The sequence below is a fragment of the Myotis yumanensis genome, unplaced genomic scaffold (assembly GCF_028538775.1).
Source record: "Myotis yumanensis isolate MYYU_CA2020_CCGP unplaced genomic scaffold, mMyoYum1.0.hap1 SCAF_12, whole genome shotgun sequence".
Lineage (NCBI taxonomy): Eukaryota > Metazoa > Chordata > Mammalia > Chiroptera > Vespertilionidae > Myotis > Myotis yumanensis.
In genome coordinates this window covers 33,286,923-33,307,394 of record NW_027223763.1, presented here as the reverse complement: position 1 = coordinate 33,307,394, position 20,472 = coordinate 33,286,923, and the positions used below count along the sequence as shown (strand labels likewise).

Below are 20,472 nucleotides of genomic sequence, written 5' to 3'. Positions count from 1 at the left end.
ACTCCAGGTAGGTAATATCAGAACTGAACTATTGGACACCCATGTGGCGCTGGAAAATTAGTTTGCGTTAAAAAAAACAAAAAAAAACACAAAAAACAAAAAACGCCCTGACGGGTTTGGCTCAGTGGACAGAGCGACGGCCTGTGGACTGAAAGGTCCCAGGTTCGAGTCTGGTCAAGGGCATGTACGTTGGTTGCGGGCAGATCCCCAGTAGGGGGTGTGCAGGAGGCAGCTGATTGATGTTTCTCTCTCATCGATGTTTCTAACTCTCTATCCCTCTCCCTTCCTTCTGTAAGAAATCAATAAAAAGTATTTAAAAAGATAAAAATAAAAAAAACCACACCCCAGAATATGCCTAATGGAAGAAATGAAAAATATGCACTGGATTATACTTCTAACAATGTCTTTGCAGAAAACTAATTTAAGTTTAGCAATTTACCTATAAACTCTGGATAGTGCAGAGCTGCTGCCAATCAATGAGAGAAAAAGCCAGGACATATAACAGAATGAAATCATGGAGAAACAATAGACGCAAGAGGATGATAAGTGCTTACCATAACACATTAACTTTGTAAATTTACATAATCAACCCAATGCATTCATTCCTCACTTACTCAGCATTGCCTATATATGGCTGGTACTGTGCTACATGTTGGGAATAAGGTGACAAGAAAGACACAAGAATTACCCTCAGAACTCAATCTAGACAGACAAGAAAAAAAAAAGCAGAATAAGAACTTAAATAGTCACAGGATATTATGGCACTATCTAAACAGGATGGCTGCTTTCCTACAAGATGACACTCAAAGAGTTTGGAGAATAAGTTGGCAAGAAGACGTGGACAGCATTGGGAGAAGATTTAATACTAGGCACAATAAACATATACAAAAAGTATAGACATATATATTATAAGTATTGGTGTATTCTTGAAACAGAAAAAATACAGAATGACTGGAATGGCACATAGCAGTGCTCACTAAACATTCAACGTGTAGCCTTGTATTTCTTTTGCAGTTGGACAGACCCAAGTGACTAGTTATGGCCAAAGGACTATAAGAAATGATGGGTGTCACTTCTGGCCAAAGTACAGAAGGTTGTGTCTTCTGTCATATTCCAAGATGGCAGAATTACATTAGCTTGAGTCCCTGAAGACTGTAGATGAGGCCTCACTGACCAGCGTAAAGCATGAGGAAAAGCTTTGGAGCAGGAAATTAAGCTTTCTGGTAATAAACCACCAAGTTTGTGGTTATCTATTACCACAGGGTAGCCTATCCTGACTAATATAATTATTGGGAAGTGGTAAGAAATGAGGATGGAGAGACAGATAAGGGCTAAAGCAGAAAGCAGAATAGTCACTTAAGTTGTTCTTCTTCTAATAATAATATTGACTCAGATTTAAAACCACTACAGATTTAAAAAGTTGAGAACCTAAAATAAGTAGTTAGCAGTAATTGCCTATGGTGGAAGAGAGAAATTTATGGTTCAAGAGATTTGGTAGGAGAGAGGTAGTGGTTTGAGGGGCAAGATAATTTGTATTGTTTTCCTTTGCTTTGTGAGGAGACACATACAAAAGTTGAAGTACTTAGAGCATCGGTTCTCAACCTGTGGGTCGCGACCCCTTTGGGGGTCGAATGACCCTTTCACAGGGGTCGCCTAAATACATCCTGCATATCAGATATTTACATTACGATTCATAACAGTAGCAAAATTACAGTTATGAAGTAGCAACGAAAATAATTTTATGGTTGAGGGTCACCACAACATGAGGAACTGTATTAAAGGGTCACAACATTAGGAAGGTTGAGAACCACTGACTTGGAGAATATCAGGTAATAGGGTTGACTATACTGCATGGAGTTCAGAAACTATGTGGGTTAAGGTACAGATCTGAAAGTCACCAGGACATACAGTTAGTATAATGTCACTCAAGGAAAAATAAATAAAAGCAAAAGAAGAAAGACAAGGCAGAACTCTGGAGAACAATACCAGAAGGAACAGAAAGAGAAGTACAAATGAAACAAAAAAGAAAATGGTAATATCATGGGGAACACTGCATAAAGTATGATTGGCTAACCACTACATGGTACAACTGAAGTTAATCTTTATATATAAAAGGCTAAGTGTCTATCCTTCCCTCTGGTAGCTATGACGCGCAATGACCACCAGGGAGCAGAAGCTCAATGCAGGCACTGCCATGATGCACACTGGCCATTTAAAAATAAACGGCACCAAGGACCTGGCGCAAACAAACCAACACTCAGCTTCCCCCAATTGGGACACGGGCCCCACCACCACCCCGGAGCGACACCCCACCAAATTGCAGCCAACACTGCCAAGATCCCATGGTGCAAAATGCAGCCCACAGCCCAGCCCAGAAACGGTGGCTGTGGGCACCGGGTAATGAAATCATGTAGCAACGCCCAGCTTCCTCTCTCTAGCGACTAGCCTCCTTGGAGTTTCTTCAGCCCAGGAACCCAACTTGCTTTATAGCCAGGTGCAAACATTTTACAGTTCAACCAAATGTTTGTGAAGCGTTTTCCCGTGCCTCATCTCATTTGATTCTCACAGAAGTCCTGGAGTAGGTAGATAGGAGACTTGGTAGAATCCTATTTTCTTTTCATTAGCAAGACAACAGAGATTTAGAAAGTTTAGAAACTTGACCCGACTGAAAAGAAGAAAGGGTGGAACTTAAAAATGACTTCAGGTTTTCTCACTGTGCAAAATATAGTCAAACACTGCTACAGTTAAATATTTTACCCTTTGTTCTCCTGTGATATACAATAATAATGTGCTTTGTGTTGACATTTACTGCTGTGTTGCTGACAATTACCTGAAAGAGAAGTTTGCGCCCTAACCGGTTTGGCTCAGTGGATAGAGCATCAGCCTACGGACTCAAGGGTCTCAGGTTCGATTCCGGTCAAGGGCATGTACCTTGGTTGCGGGCACATCCCCAGTAGGGAGTGTGCAGGAGGCAGCTGATCAATGTTTCTCTCTCATCAATGTTTCTAACTCTCTATCCCTCTCCCTTCCTCTCTGTAAAAAATCAATAAAATATATTTAAAAATAAATAAATAAATAAAAGAGAAGTTTGGGTGCTTCACTAGGCTGGAAAAGTTTAACTAAATCAGAAAGCAGGTCTAATTAAGCAAGTTTATCTATATACTAGATACGGATTTATGCACGGGTGAGGTCCCTTAGCGTGGCCTGTGGGGATTGGGCCAAAACTGGCTACCTAACACTGCCTACCGCTCCTGCCTGCCGTTCCTACTCATCCTAGCCCTGCTGTGCCTGCCGCCGCCGCTCAATAGGCTCACTGCCGCTCTGCTGCAGTCTCCAGCAGCCAGCTGTGAGCCCTGCGTCTGACACCTGTCGGTTAGCTGAGCAGCTCTCCCGCTGTGGGAACACACTGCCAGGGGGCAGCTCCTGCATTGAGTGTCTGGCCCCTGGTGGTCAGTGCGTGTCATAGCGACCAGTTGTTCAGTCGCTTAGGCTTCTATATATCTACTAGTGTCCCAGTGCACAAATTCGTGCACATTGAAAGTAAATTAATTAGAAGAAATATTTTAATATTGCTATTTGCCCTTTCTCTATAATAGAAGTGTCAACCAAATTCACTATCGACAATGACAGGTCAAAACACATGTGTGCGATTGGCGCCAGTGAGACCTGTAGATGTGTCGCGCATGTGCGAGTCAACCTAGCCTTTTATAAATATAGGTATATATAAAAGTCTAATATGTAAAGTGTCCCCTTGGGAGTTCGACCGACCAAGAATTCAATTCCTATGATGTGTGCTGACCACCAGGGGGCGGCACAGAACTAAGGAACGTCCCGGCTGGCAGCTGGGGAAGGGAGGCCCTGGCCAGCAGCTGGCAGCCACTAGGGACCCTACCTAAGCACGAATTTCGTGCACTGGGCCTCTAATATAGATATGAAAGGCTAAGTTGACTCGCACATGCACGATACATATAAAGCTCTTACTGGAGCCAATTGCATGCGTGTGTTTCGATCTGTCCCTGTCAATCGTAAATTTGTGTTTTTTTTTGTTGACGTTCTGAAGCCGAAAGACAGTTGCACTGTCAACAGAATATGTCTGAAGACCAACTACTGCCACATTGTACCTCTGAAGCTGAAAGAAGCCGGCATTGTCGACAGAATATATATGAGGAACAACTATTGGTACAACGTGCCTCTGATGCTGAAAGAAAGCGGCGGCATCAACAGAATATGTCTGAAGAACAGTCATTGACAAGTACTACCAATACTGGTAGGAATTGTCTTCATAGCGAAAATGAAGTAAATGAGGATGCAATTATCAAACACAGTTGTGGTGGAATGACTGTTACATGTCAATTTTGCCTATCACCAAATTTCTCTGATGAAAAACCACCTGATGGAAAATTTACTTGATGTTGTAGCAAAGGCAAAGTTTGTACAAATGATATAAATATTCCAGAATACCTGGCATATTTTAAAAAATCAATGATAAAGATTCTGACAGTAGAAGATGGCGGCGTAGGTAAACACCGGAGACCGCTGCCGCAAACAACCATTTCAAAAATACAACTAAAAGACCGAACGGACATCACCCAGAACCACAGGAAGGCTGGCTGAAGAGAGACTCTACAACTAGAAGGGAAGAGAAGAGCAAATCGAGGCTCAGAGGCGGCGCAGTGTGGAAAATACAAAGGTACCGAGGTGCGCGCGCAAAGCGGGCTGGTGGCTGAGGGCGCGGTTGTCGTTTTCTGTCGGGAGTGAGTCTCAGACTCTGGGCTCCAGATCCGGGCGAGTCTCTAGGGACCCAGACTCAAACAGGAGAAGCGGGATTATCCGGCATCAGTTGGAACCTGAGGGCAGCTTTCTCTCCGAGGTTTGCAGCGGCTGCCGGGGTTCTGAGAAGCAGAGCCTCTGGGAACGGGACTGAGCGTGGCCATAACTGCTCCCTCCGCCCGCCCTGTGGATCCCGCCCCGCCCAAACCCTGCGCACAGCCATTTGCCGATCGCCTCAGGCAAAGGCTGGATTAGCGCCTCCCCAGAAGGCAGATGTTTTCCATACAGCTGATTCCTATAGCCAGTCGGCCTGGCGGTCAAATCCCTCTAGTGTTAACTACAACAATTAAGGCTTGGCTAGAACAAGACTGCGCACAGAGACCACAAGGGGGTGCACCAAGAAAGCATAAAAGATGCGGAGACAAAAAAACATGACAGAAATGGAGGATATGGAGCTAAGAATCGCAATTTTGAGGGCTTGCCATAAATTTGTGCAGAGCCTCACGAAAACTAATGAGACCCTCGATGCTACGATAAAGAAATTAGAAAGTAAGCATACACGGACTGAAATAAAGAATATTATACCCAATAGCAGACCAGAGGAGCACAATAATCAAACCAAAGATTCGACAAAAAACACCCAATTGGAAAAGCAAAATGAAAAAAGAATCCGAAAGTGTGAAGATAGTGTAAGGAGCCTCTGGGACAGCTTTAAGCGGACTAATATCAGAATTATTGGAGTGCCAGAAGATGAGAGACAGCAAGATATTGAAAACCTATTTCAAGAAATAATGGCAGAAAACTTCCCCCATCTGGAGAAAGAAATGGACTTACAGGTCCAAGAAGCGCAGAGAACCCCAAACAAAAGGAATCCAAAGAGGACCACACCAAGACACATCATCATTAAAATGCCAAGAGCAAAAGACAAAGAGAAAATCTTAAAAGCAGCAAGAGAAAGAGGCTCAATTACCTACAAGGGAATACCCATACGACTGTCAGCTGATTTCTCAACAGAAACTTTGCAGGCCAGAAGGGAATGGCAAGAAATATTCAAAGTGCTGAATACCAAGAACCTACAACCAAGATTACTTTATCCAGCAAAGCTATCATTCAGAATTGAAGGTCAGATAAAGACCTTCACAGATAAGGAAAAGCTAAAGGAGTTCATCACCGCCAAACCAGTATTATATGAAATGCTGAAAGGTATCCTTTAAGAAGAGGAAGAAGAAGAAAAAGGTAAAGATACAAATTATGAACAACAAACATGCATCTATCAACAAATGAATCTAAGAATCAAGTGAATAAATAACCTGATGTACAGAATGAACTGGTGATTATAATAGAATCAGGGACATAGAAAGGGAATAGACTGACTATTCTTGGGGGGAAAAGGGGTGTGGGAGATGCAGGAAGTGACTGGACAAAAATCATGCACCTATGGATGAACACAGTGGGTGGGGAGTGAGGGTGGAGGGTGGGGTGGGAGCTGGAAGGAGGGGAGTTATGGGGGGGAAAAAGAGGAACAAATGTAATAATCTGAACAATAATGATTTAATTAAAAAAAATTAATTAAAAAAAAAAAGATTCTGACAGTAAAAATTTCATGGAAAATATTCGTTATTATATCATGTTATTGTTTACTTATTAATCAATTTACATATTATTTTCATGTACATTTTACTAATTTTCTTTCATCTCTGACAATTCCATTTTAGAGAAAGGGCGAATAGCGATATTAAAATATTTCTTCTAATTTATTTCCTTTCAATGTACACAAATTCGTTCACCAGGCCACTAGTACTGTAATAACTATGTATGGTGCCAGGTGGGTACTAGAAATATCAGGGGAACACTCTGAAAAGTATATGATTGTCTGACCAATATACTATACACCTAAAACTAATACAAAATAATATTGAATATAAACTAATCGAAAACAATTAAAAAAAAATTTTTTTAATTTAATGTACAATTTTCATGACAAGGATCACACCATACCTTTTCCCCCTTCCGGAAAAAAAGATTTTTAGAGATTTAGTTCTATGCCAAGTATGTTGAAAATATTTAAGACACAACATGAATTCACATTTGCTTTGTAAAAAATGATTGCTGCTTCTTCTAAAATGATCTTGGACTGCATGGGTCTCTCTAGGTACAGGCAGATAAGTCTTATATGGCAGAATTATTAACACAAATAATGTAGAGAGATTAGGATGAAATTATTTAGTGTTCAGACCCATGAAAGCTATTGTTGAGGTGTAAATCTCTCCCCACTTCCCTCACTTTATAGGCAAAGAAATTAAAGCCTAGAAATACTTTTAATTTGTCTGACACCATACATCTCCCTTATTCCTTCATTTCTAGTTTTATTCTCACCCCTTCATCAACTACTTCATTTACTCTATATAGTCAGCTTTTCTTTTTTTTCTGCCTCTTTTCACACTAAGGTCTATCCCATGTGTAAAAGCCACAGAATTGTACTGCCACCACTGTCTTGCTTCCTTTCTCAGCTATCTTTGAAAACTGCATTTTCTGTTTTCTGACTGTGTTTCCCATTCACTAAGCTTGCTGTGCCCTATTTTTGCCCCCATCATTTGACTGAAAATTCCATTGATCTCTTAGACTGCCAAATTCAGTGGACACTTCAGATATTAAATCAATCTATCTTAATACTTATCAATCTATCCTTGAAATTTTCTTCCTTTAACTACTGATACTGTTTTCTCTTGGTTAGTTTTCTGACCATTTTCTTTAAAAAAATTTTAAATTTACAGTTTAATTTTTTTTAAATACATTTTATTGACTTTTTACAGAGAGGAAGGGAGAGAGATAGAGAGCTAGAAACATCGACGAGAGAGAAACATCGATCAGCTGCTTCCTGCACATCTCCCACTGTGATGTGCCCGCAACCAAGGTACATGCCCTTGACCGGAATCGAACCCGGGACCCTTCAGTACACAGGCCAAAGCTCTATCCATTGAGCCAAACCGGTTTCGGCATAAATTACAGTTTAATTTAATATTATTTTGTACTAGTGGCCCAGTGCACAAATTCGTGCACACTGAAAGGAAACTAATTAGAAGAAATACTTTAATATTGCTATTCACCTTTTCTCTATAATAGAAGTGCCACATGATATAAAAACAATAAAAATGATATAAAAACATTGATGAAAACAATGACTGATAAATTGATTAAACTTATTCTAATAACTACCTGTATACCACATTAAGAATAAAAACACTTTGAAAACACAGTAAAAGGGAGGAACCAAGATGGTGGCATAAGTAAACACCTGAACTTGCTGCTTCACACAATCACATCAAAACTACAACTAAAAAACAAAACGGGTATCACCCAGAACCACGGGAAGGCTGGCTGAGTAGAAGTTCAACAACTAGAGGGAAAGAGAAAAGTGCATCTACACTAGTAGGAAGCGCAGAGGTGTGCAAGAGCGGAGGCACGGAGGCGCGCAAAACGGTCAATTCCTCCCAGTGATACCAACAGCAATCAAGACTTAACTAAAACAAGACTGTGAGGGGTGCACCAAAAGCTGAGCCACTGGGCCCTATAGGACACCTAGCACACAAAGCCACTCTAACAACATAGGGAAGCAGCCAAAATGCAGAGACAAAGAAACATGTCACAAATTAAAGAAAAGGAGGAAAGCAAACTACTGGATATAGAGTTCAAAACCACGGTTATAAGGTTACCCAAGAATCTTCTAGAAACCTCCAAGAAATTTAGTGAGACCCTCAAAGATATAAAAAAGGAACAATTAGAAATTAAGCATACACTGACTGAAATAAAGAATAATATACAGAGATCCAACAGCAGACTAGAGGATCCCAAGAATCAAGTCAAAGATTTGAAATACAAAGAAGCAAAAAAACACCCGATCGGAAAAACAAAAAGAAAAAAAAAGAATCCAAAAATATGAAGATAGTGTAAGGAGCCTCTGGGACAACTTCAAGCATACCAACATCCGAATTACAGGGGTGCCAGAAGAAGAGAGAGAGCAAGATATTGAAAACCTATTTGAAGAAATGATGACAGAAAACTTCCCCTACCTGGTGAAAGAAATAGACTTACAAGTCCAGGAAGCACAGAGAACCCCAAACAAAAGGAATCCAAAGAGGACCACACCAAGACACATCATAATTAAAATGCCAAGAGCAAAAGACAAAGAGAGAATCTTAAAAGCAGCAAGAGAAAAACAGTTAGTTATCTACAAGGGAGTACCCATACGACTGTCAGCTGATTTCTCAACAGAAACTTTGCCGGCCAGAAGGGAGTGGCAAGAAATATTCAAAGTGATGAATAGCAAGAACCTACAACCAAGATTACGTTACCCAGCAAAGCTATCATTCAGAATTGAAGGTCAGATAAAGAGCTTCACAGATAAGAAAAAGCTAAAGGAGTTCAAACCAGTATTATATGAAATGCTGAAAGGTATTCTTTAAGAAGAGGAAGAAGAGAAAGGTAAAGATAAAAATTATGAACAAAGTGACAACAAATACACATCTATCAACAAGTGAATCTAAAAATCAAGTGAATAAAAAAATCTTATGAACAGAATAAACTGGTGAATATAATAGAATCAGGGGCATAGAAAGTGAGTGGACTGACAATTCTCAGGGGGAAGGGGGTTTGGGGGGTGAGGGAAGAGACTGGATAAAACTCGACAACCGATGGACGAGGACAATGGGGGGGTTGTAAGGGCATGGGGTGGGGTGGGAACGAGGTGGAGGGGAGCTATGGGGAGATAAAAGAGGAACAACTGTAACAATTTCAACAATAAAGACTTATTTTTTTAAAAAAAGTAAAAAAAAAAAGAGAATAAAAACACTTTCAGAGTGCTTGACTAATTTCCCTTGTGATGAAGTATTTACAACTTTAACTTTGTAAGTTTGTGAAGCACCCCAACTGTTATTTCAGGTAATTGTCAGCAACACAGCAGTAAATGTCAACACAAAGCACATTATTATTGTATATCACAGGGAGAACAAGGGTAAAATATTTAACTGTAGCAGTGTTTGACTATATTTTGCACAGTGAGAAAACCTGAAGTCATTTTCAAGTTCCACCCTTTCTTCTTTTCAGTCGGGTCAAGTTTCTAAACTTTCTAAATCTCTGTTGTCTTGCTAATGAAAAGAAAATAGGATTCTACCAAGTCTCCTATCTACCTACTCCAGGACTTCTGTGAGAATCAAATGAGATGAGGCACGGGAAAACGCTTCACAAACATTTGGTTGAACTGTAAAATGTTTGCACCTGGCTATAAAGCAAGTTGGGTTCCTGGGCTGAAGAAACTCCAAGGAGGCTAGTCGCTAGAGAGAGGAAGCTGGGCGTTGCTACATGATTTCATTACCCGGTGCCCACAGCCACCGTTTCTGGGCTGGGCTGTGGGCTGCATTTTGCACCATGGGATCTTGGCAGTGTTGGCTGCAATTTGGTGGGGTGTTGCTCTGGGGTGGGGGTGGGGCCTGTGTCCCACATGGAGGAAGCTGATTGTTGGTTTGTTTGCGCCATGTCCGTGGTGCCATTTTTAAACTAGAGGCCCGGTGCACAAAATTCGTGCACTGGGGGGAGAGGGGGATGTCCCTTAGCCTGGTCTGCACCCTCTCCAATCTGGGACCCTTAAAGGGATGTCCAACTGCCAGTTTAGGTCCAATCAGGCCTAAACCGGCAGTCGGACATCCCTCTTGCAATCCAGGACCACTGGCTCCTAACCACTCACCGGCCTGCCTGCCTAATGCCCCCAAATGCCCTCCCCTGCTGGCCTGGTCACCCCAACTGCCCTCCCCTGCCAGCCTAGTCGCCCCTTACCCCCTGCCAACCTGATCTCGCCCCTAACTGCCTCTGCCTCAGCCCACACCACCGTGGCTTTGTCTAGCAGGAAGTCAGACCTCCGGAAGATAGCCAGTTGACCTGGTTTAATTAGCATATTACCCTTTTATTAGTATAGATGGCCAGTGCGTGTCATGGCAGCTCCTGCATTGAGTGTCCGCCCCCTGGTGGTCATTGCACGTCATAGCTACCAATCAGAGGGAAGGACAGACACTTAGCATTTTATATATATACTAGAGGCCCGGTGCACAAAAATTTGTGCACTCGGGGGGCGGGAGGACTCCCAGCCCGGCCTGTGCCCTCTCAGTCTGGGACCCCTCGGGAGATAACAACCTGCTGGCTTAGGCCTGCTCCTGGGTGGCAGAGGGCAGGCCCAATCCCTAAGTGCAGCCCCTGGTCAGGCTCAGAGCAGGGCCAATTGGGGAGTTGGGGCACCGCCCCGTCATGCACAGAGCAGGGTGGATCGGGAGGTTGCGATGCCACCCTCAGTCACGCTCAGGGTAGGGCCGATTGGGGGGTTGAGGCACGCTCCCTGTCACACTCAAGGCAGGGTCGATGGGGAGGTTGCGGCGCCACCCCCAGTCACGCACAGAGCAGAGCCGATCAGGGGGTTGGGGCGCTGCTCCCTGTCACTCACAGAGCAAGGCCGATCAGGGGGTTGGGGCGCTGCCCCGTCACTCACAGAGCAGGGCCGATCAGGGGGGTTGGGGCTCTGTACCCTGTCACACACAGAACAGGACCGATCAGTGGTTTGGGGAGCTCCCCCCGTCACTCACAGAGTAGGGCCGATAGGGGAGTTGGGGCACCGCCCCGTCACACACAGAGCAGGGCGGATCAGGGGGGTGGGGCACTGCACCCTGTCACACTCAGGGCAGGGCCAATGGGGAGGTTATGGCTCTACCCTGTCACACACAGAGCAAGGCCCGTGGAGGGGGGTTGGGGCGCCACCCTCTATCACCCACAGAGCAGGGCCGATCAGGGGGCTGGGGCACCAACACTGTCACACTCAGGGCAGGGCCGATGGAGAGGTTATGGCTCTACCCTGTCACACACAGAGCAGGGCCCGTGGAGGGGGGCGGGGGGGCCAGAACCTGTCACACACAGAGCAGGGCCGATCAGGGGGTTGGAGAGCTCCCCCCTGTCAAACACAGAGTCGCAGGGCAATCAGGGGATTGGGGAGCTCCCCCCTATCAGGCACAGAGCAGGGCTGATCAGGGGGTTGGGGTCCCTTCCCCTGTCATGAACAGAGCAGGGCGGATAGGGAGGTTGTGGCCCCGCCCCCTGTCACACACAGAGCTGCAGGGCGATCAGGGGGCTTGGGCGCTGCCCCGTCACGCTGATCCCGGTGCCGGGAGCCTTGCTGCTCCGCTGATCCCGGTGCTGGGAGGCATATTATCCTTTTACTTTATAGAATAGGGGCCTGCTGCATGGGTGGGGGCTGGCTGGTTTGCCCTGAAGGGTGTCCTGGATCAGGGTGGGAGTGCCTGGCCAGTCTGGGTGAGGGGCTGAGGGCTATTTTCCAGCTGGCAAGTGACTAAAGCTTCCAACTGCTTGTTTTCTTTTCTTCTTTTTTTTTTTTTTATTCTGTGCCAGCTTTAGCTCTGAGGCCTCGCTGCTGAAAACATCGATACAATGTTTCAGTCTGGCTGGATTTCAGTCCAGCTGGTTTCTGGTGTTTTGTTTAGCTTCTTATTTGCAACATAGTACATAGTTGCTTAGAGTTGCAGCTGAGAGGCCGGCAAGTGAGGCGGGGAACGTTGGAGTCCGCAGCAAGCAAGCCTCATGCTCGCTTCAGTGCCTGGCTGCCGGCCACCATCTTGGCTGACAGTTAATTTGCATATACTCACTGATTAGCCAATGAAAAGGGTAGCGGTCGTACGCTAATTACCATGTTTCTCTTTTATTAGTGTAGATAGATAGATTATGGACTATATTTCCTATGCTGTACTTCACATCCCCTTAACTATTTTGTAACTACCATTCTGTACTTCTTAATCCCTTCACCTCTTTCACCCAGTCTCCCAACCCTCCTCCCATATACAAATTTTTTTATAATGTCATTTTGAGGTACTATACTTGTCATACAACTTAAGAACTGAAAGAAGCATTGAGCCATATCTATCTAGTTCTACTTTTGTTAGTTTCAGAATACGTTTCCCTGCCCCGCCCCCTCCCCCCCGAAAAAAAAAAAACCTTCATAGAACCTCAGTATATAAAACTGATACAAATAGTTTGGGCTTATACAGGAGATCTTTAACCACTGAGCTTGCTCCCAGGCCCTGCCCTTTTTGTGTGTTCAGACAGAAAATCACTACAACATTGTGATCTCTTTGTTTTATAAGTGAGAAAATTATATTTAGGATCTTATCTATGATGATCAACAATCCGCTAATCTTCCTTAGATTCAATTCTGCACCAAGTGATCAGATCAGGTATACATATACTACCTTGTTCATTATTTTAAAAAAATGTCATCATGCCCTGGTCGGGTAGAGCTCAGGTGGTTAGAGCATCATCCCAATATGCCAAGGTTGTGGGTTGGATCCCCAGTCAGGGCACATACAATAATCAACCAATGAATGAATAATTAAGTAGAACAACAAGCTGATCTCTCTCTTCCTCTCTCTCTCTCTCTCTCTCTCTCAAATCAATCAATCAATAAAAATGTTTAAAAAAATGTTAATGTTTCACCTATTGAATATTTAACTAAATGTAAATGTAAGCTTATCAAATATATCTATATTCCCAACTACTTTCTTAATACCTACAACAATTACAGAAGCTATAGAAATTTATGTTGTTGTTAAAGTGACTTCATGTTTAATTCTGTCATTTTATAAAAACTACCCTGCGAAGAAGGAAGTTTTTTCCAATTCCTATAAAAATGATTAAAGACACTTACCTAAACCAAAAGGGTTGCTAGGGGCAGAACCAGATGTAGAGTTACTATTAGGAGCTGAAGATGTGGTAACATTGCTTCCACTAGTATTTGTTTGCTGGGCTGAATGATCCTGAGACCTAGGAAAGATAATTAATTCATGCTGTGAACAGTGAACTATTTTTAAAAGAACCTCTGAAATTTTGACACCCATTATAAAGAATAAGTTTTCAGACCAACTCAAATTTTCATAAAGTAAATAAATACCCTGAGGTAACTATATAAAAAGAAACATAGTAAAACCTTACAAAAACCAAACTATACTTCAATTGCTCCTCCTTGAGTATAATATACATAAATATTTCATTACTTTCAATCATACTGATTATATAAGAGAGGAAAATAGGTCACCTCACAGAAGAGAACCAACCACCCATCACAGCCATAAAGTTCAAATATATAAGCAACTTTTTATCTATCCCCTTCTATGAACTTGAGCGTTGAGGGAGGGTTAGTTTTTCTCAGACTTTTGAAATTGTTAAAAGTAAAAGATAAAGAGACTTCACCAAAAGAAGGTTGAAAAATCAATAAAAGCAATAACTGATTATTACTTAATATTAAGTAATAAAATGTTTTATTAGAAATCTATTCCTTCTGATACCAGTTAAGAGTTCTGAATCTCACTCAGTTTAATTGATTCTAAGATGCACATTTTTAAATTTTAACACCTTTGAAATCAGGATCTGTCTTACAATTGCTGGCAGACAGACAATTATTATGCCTGCACACATATGTTCTATATAACTTCAACTGAGTGACTGAGCACCCTGTTGTACCACACAGGTTATATTTACCACAGCAGTGGTTCTCAACCTTCCTAATGCCGCGACCCTTTAATACAGTTCCTCATGTTGTGGTGACCCCCAACCATAAAATTATTTTCGTTGCTACTTCATAACTGTAATTTTGCTACTGTAAACAATATGTAATTATATGTGTGTTTTCCAATGGTCTTAGGCGACCCCTGTGAAACGGTCATTCGACCCCCAAAGGGGTCACGACCTACAGGTTGAGAACCGCTGCCATATAGAGTGTCTTCAGAAAGATTATACCATTACTTGGTACTAAAATGAAGTTTGTGCATACATAAAAGCACAGAAACAGGAAGAGAAGAAATGAATTTCATATCAGTGAAACAGATATCTGCTGTTAGGGAAAACCAGAATAAAAATTTACAGAATGGGTATCAACGGCCTGAAAGAAATTCCTGGAGAAAATACTGTAGCACCCTTTTAAGAACAATGCTGGCCGAAACCAGTTTGGCTCAGTGGATAGAGCGTCGGCCTGCGGACTGAGGGGTCCTGGGTTCGATTCCGGTCAAGGGCATGTACCTGGGTTGCGGGCACATCTCCAGTAGGAGATGTGCAGGAGGCAGCTGATCGATGTTTCTCTCTCATCGATGTTTCTGACTCTCTATCTCTCTCCCTTCCTCTCTGTAGAAAATCAATAAAATATATTAAAAAAAAAAAAAAAAAAAAAGAACAATGCTGCACCAACTCAACTGAGAGTAGAGCTTCATCCCATATGGAAAAATATGGGAATGGAAACTGAGACCAAGGGTGACTCAAAAGACTCTAACTCAACATGTAATAGTGATAGGAAGGCTTTAATCAATTTATTTCATGTATATTTTCTTTGTATGTATGCATAAGAGTAATATAATAAATACCATATCCAAGTAAGTCTAAAGGAACTCTTTGACGAGGTATAAAATAAAAATTTTAAGTGAAAAGAAAATATCTACTTGATTGGCAGTATTTTTTCTTAGCGATACATAAAATACAGGTGCCTCTTAAAAATTGATGGTGCTGCCCTAACTGGTTTGGCTCAGTGCATAGAGCATTAGCCTGCAGACTGAAGGGTCCCGGGTTCGATTCCGGTTAAGGGCACATGCCAGGTTACGAGATCGATCTCCAGTGAGGGACATGCAGGAGGCAGACGATCAATGATTCTCTCTCATCACTGATGTTTCTATCTCTCTCTCCCTTTCCCTTCCCCTCTGAAATCAATATACATATATATATATTTATATTTAAATTGATGGTGCCTTAGAATTAATGAAATATGGTTATAGATTTGTGCCAAGGAAATTAATCATCCCTGATCTTTGTCCCAAAGTCTAAAACAAAAAGCATACCTAAAAATATATTAATCTGCTTGTTCTGTAATTAAAATAATGGCTCATATGGATGAATCTTCTAAAACAGCAGTGCCAACCAGTGGTCCGTGAGGTCTGAAAGGTTGGCAACTGCTGGTTTAAGGAAACCTTTAGAGCAGCAGTCACCAACCAGTGGACGGGGACCACTGGTGGTCTGTGAGGTCTGAACGGTTGGCAACCACTGTTCTAAAATATCAAATGTGTAGGCATTAACATTACTGAATTACGGCGTTTTTTAAAAACATAAATTTTAATCCACTCAATTAATGACAGAGAAAGCCCTTTAAAGCCAAGACTTTTATTTCTAAAGCATTTACTTGTGGTTTAAAGCTTCTAAAATCATACCTGTTTTGTGTTTTGATGACAAGGTGAACAGTAAGTCCGTCATGAATTCCATGCTGACTCAGTGTATCTTGATCTTTTAAAATTTTTCCAGCAAATATCAACACAAGTTGGTCGGTATGTGATTTGAACCGTTTAGAGATTTCTTCCTTGAACTAATAAGATAAAAATATGTATTACAGGTATTTTCATAGCATCATCTCATCTAGTTTCTTAGAAGAAAAACTTCAACAAGTCCCTTTCTATAGATACTGCCATAATTCAAATAATATAAAAATGCATCTTTTCTGTGTATCTTGCCCTTAGTGGGGAAATGAGTATTACCAATTCACTCATCTTAACACAAAGGTTTTATCTTAAGTGTACATATTCAATCGTCTGCTAAGGCATAACAATTCATTTCTTTACAATATCCTTATCCTTTTAAATCAGTGGTGCCAAATGGAGTTCAAAGTACACATAGTTCTTACCAAGTTTACAATAAGCTATTCCTCAGATTTCTAACTCCAGCCCTATTTTTTTCTAGTTATTTAGTACACACACACACACACACACACACACAGAGTATATTGGCGCCAAAATAAAGTGTACAGTTGAATATATATTATTTGTCTATTATATTGACTTTCCTCCTCACCTTTTTCACTCAACATTAACAAGCAGTATTGTGCAAATATAAAAATATAAAGCAAAAAATTCCCCTGAAAGAGAACAGTCCAATGAAAGAGGCAGTCAAGTAAACCACAAAGTACAGAGGAAGCACAAAGGGCAGTTAGAGAAAGCTTTCGAGTGAGAACTGAAGAAAGATTAGGAAGTAGCCAGGAAAACCTGAAGAAAAGCTTCAGAAAATAACATGCAAAACCAGACAAGAGAAAAGAACATCATACTATAAAAAAAAAAAAAGCTTACTTATTCTAAGCTAGATCAGTGTTTCTCTCAAACCTTTATCAAAAATCACCTGTACGCTTAGCCTTTACTCCACTGTCCAAATCAGGAAACCATGGGGTGGACCAAGGAATCTACATTAATAGACTACTTCAGAGAACCAATCCGAATTCAGGGAATAATCACATCTCCAATCATTCCACAGAAGTGGAGCTCCATAGATAATGGCAGTATCACCAAGAGGGTGTTTTTGAAAATATAAGGGGTATTTCTGGTTGTCACAGTAAGTGGAAAGACATATTATATAGTATCTGAAATTTTATAAAATTTTGCACAGGTGGGGAAGGGGACGTGTAGAGGGATATAAACAAAACAACATAGGCCATATGTCAATCACTGCTGAAAATGAGAAGTGGCCCGGCCGGCGTGGGCTCAGTGGTTGAGCATCAACTAATGAACCATAAGGTGATGGTTTGTTTCCGGTCAGGGCACAAGCCCAGGTTGCAGCTCAATCCCTAGTGTGGGGCATGCAAAAGGCAGGATTCTCTTTCATCACTGATGTCTCTATCTCTCTCCCTTCTTCTCTGAAATCAATAAAAATATATTTTAAGAAAATATGAGAAGTGCATGCAAGTTCATCACACTTTACCTTTGTGTATGAATAAAATTTTCCATAATCAAGTTACACACTCAATGTAAGCAACTAGTTTTTTTTAAAAAAATAATAAAGATAATACAAAATTATACTGCAGCATATACTTTCCAAATGATTTTTCTTATTTTATCTGAAATTATGAAATATAGCCCTTTTATCTAAGATAAGCAATTTTCAAGTAATTTTTTAAAAATCTTTGTAGAACACTATTTGCATAATATTCTATATAGAAAAATCGGTCAAACCATAATTTAACTATTCTCCTATTACTAGACATCTCATTTCTCCCGCTGGTAGCTATTAGAAATAATGTAATGAGCAGCAGAACACATGGTTTTATAAAAACTAAATGAGAATGTGTATAAAATGCAAGTATCAGGTACACAGGTGGTGGTCAGTAAATAGTAGTTACTATTATGCCAGCTCTCTTAATTCTCAATTCCTGTGAAACAGATGGTTTTTAATCGCATTTCAGATACAGAAACAAAGAAAGATCCCATATATCCCTCTCCTCTCATAGTGACACAAGTAATAACTAGGATTCAACCTAGTTAGATTTCAAGGACCAATGTATCCCAATTAACTATATTCTAATTCTTATGTAAAATGAGGGCAATCTAGATTTGTTTCTTAACATTAAACTAAGAAATCCTTTTCAGAATCCTTGATATCACTCGTCATTCCAAAGTAAATGATTTAATTGCCTAACTTACAATTATTAGTATTTTAGCATATTTTAGGATTTGAAGGTAAGATGCTAGATTGAAGACACCTATCTACTCATATCCTTTTGAATCCCCACTAAAACAATAATAAAAGATTTTATAACTTTATAGAGATATAACTTACACACAATTTTGACCATTTAGGGTGTATAATTCAATGATTTTTGGTATATGCACAAATGTATACAACAGTGATGGCGAACCTTTTGAGCTCGGCGTGTCAGCATTTTGAAAAACTCTAACTTAAGACTGGTGCCGTGTCACATATAGAAATTTTTTGATATTTGCAACCATAGTAAAACAAAGACTTATATTTTTGATATTTATTTTATATATTTAAATGCCATTTAACAAAGAAAAATCAACCAAAAAAATGAGTTTGTGTGTCACCTCTGATACGCGTGTCATAGGTTCGCCATCACTCGTATACAACCATCAATGACCACAGTCAATTTTACATTTTCATCTTTTCAGAAAGAAACCAGTACTCTTTAGCTATCACCTCCTTTCACCCCATCACTCCAAGCCATAAGACACTACTAATCTACTTTATCTCTACAGATTTGCCTATTCTGGACATTTCACATAATTGCAATCATATGCCTTGTACAAGGTCTTTGTGACTGGCTTCTTTCACGTAGCATATTTTAAAGGTTAATCCATATTGTAGTATGTATCACTATGCCATTCCTTTTTATGGCCAAATATATTCTATTGTATGGATATATATTCTGTTTATTCATTCATCAGTTGATGAACATTTGAGTTGTTTACACCTCTGGGCTATTATGAATAAAGCTGCTATAAACATTCATGTATAAGTTTTTGTGTGAAAAATGTTTTCATTTCTTTTGGGTATATACATAGATGTGGAATTACTGAGTCATATGATAACTCTCGGTTTAACCATTTCGAGAACTACCAGAATGTTACGTTAAGTGGCTGTACCATTATTCATTCCCACCAACAGTGTATAAGGGTTCCAAACTTTCTACATTCTCACCAATACTTGTTATTATTATTTGACTTTTTTATTATAACCATCCAAGTGGATGGGAAGTGGTTTTAATTTGCAGTCCCGTGATACTTAATGATGTGAAGTTCCTTTTTATTTATTTATTTATTTATATTTATTTTTTTTGTGGCTGGCCACATACAGTCCTACATACCTCTCCAGCACCACTCACCTGGAGAAGTTGCCATGGATGCGAGCTACTGTTTTTTCTCCCTTTCCAAACAGATACAGCTTGGTCTATAGCTGCACTGCCCCATCATAAGGAGACTGAAGTTCCTTTTTATTTGCTTATTTGTATATATTCTTTGGAGAACTGTTTATTCAGATCTTTTGCCCATTTTTTATTAGGTTGTCTTTATTATTAAGTTGTAAAAATATATTATATATTATAGATACAAGATTCTTACAGACATATGATTTGCAAAAAAAAACTTTATGGCAGAAACTCAGACTATAGAACAAATTAGGAACTTTTGGTCTCAACTGACAAAAAACTTTGAAGCTGAACATGAATAGACACATGGTCAATGAATTTAGCAGCCCCAAATGAAGTGAATCCTAAATTGGCAATGAATAATTCAAAAGCTAATTCAATCCCCAGAATCTGCGTAATTCCCATAAGACTCAGTATTGGTACCACCAGAGGCTGAGCATAGGAGGTAAAGGGATGAGAAGTGCCTAAATACTAAAAATAGGATTATTTGAACATCTAAGAAGCAAACACATCCTCACTGCATACTAAGCAAACAACTACCCCCTCCATAAACCCAACAAAAAGACTAGAAAAATTTTTTCCCCTCTCTGGAAAAGGAACAGAGGGTCTCTGGACATGAGAACACACCAAGCACATTGAGAGCAGGAGAAAATACTAAAGTAAACATAGACATACTAGATGCTGAGTCTTTCCCCCTTCACTCCCTACAAAACAGAATTCTGACAGCTAGGCCTTCAACATCCAGACAGGAAAATTTAATATACTAGGAGCCCAGTGCGCAATTCAAAATCGCGTGGCGCTGCCCAACCTCCGGTCCAGCCCTGCCTCGCTGTCCGGGCCCGCAGCAGCCGCAGCTGCTGCCGCTCCAGCCCTGCCTCCCTCTCTGGCCCTTGAAGCAGCTGTGGCCACTGCTGATCAGG

At 40.9% G+C, this 20,472-nt stretch overlaps 1 protein-coding gene across 2 annotated transcripts in view; it reads right to left on the bottom strand.

The window, feature by feature from the left end:
* UBQLN1 (ubiquilin 1) overlaps nt 1-20,472 on the bottom strand; it is a 50,727-nt gene that overhangs the window by 16,499 nt on the left and 13,756 nt on the right. For both annotated transcript variants that reach the window (XM_070431438.1, XM_070431439.1), the window contains exons 2-3: nt 16,062-16,213; nt 13,523-13,638 (exon numbers count right to left, since the gene is read on the bottom strand). In XM_070431438.1, coding sequence (XP_070287539.1) covers nt 13,523-13,638; nt 16,062-16,213 — 268 coding nt within the window. The remainder of the gene's footprint in view (nt 1-13,522; nt 13,639-16,061; nt 16,214-20,472) is intronic.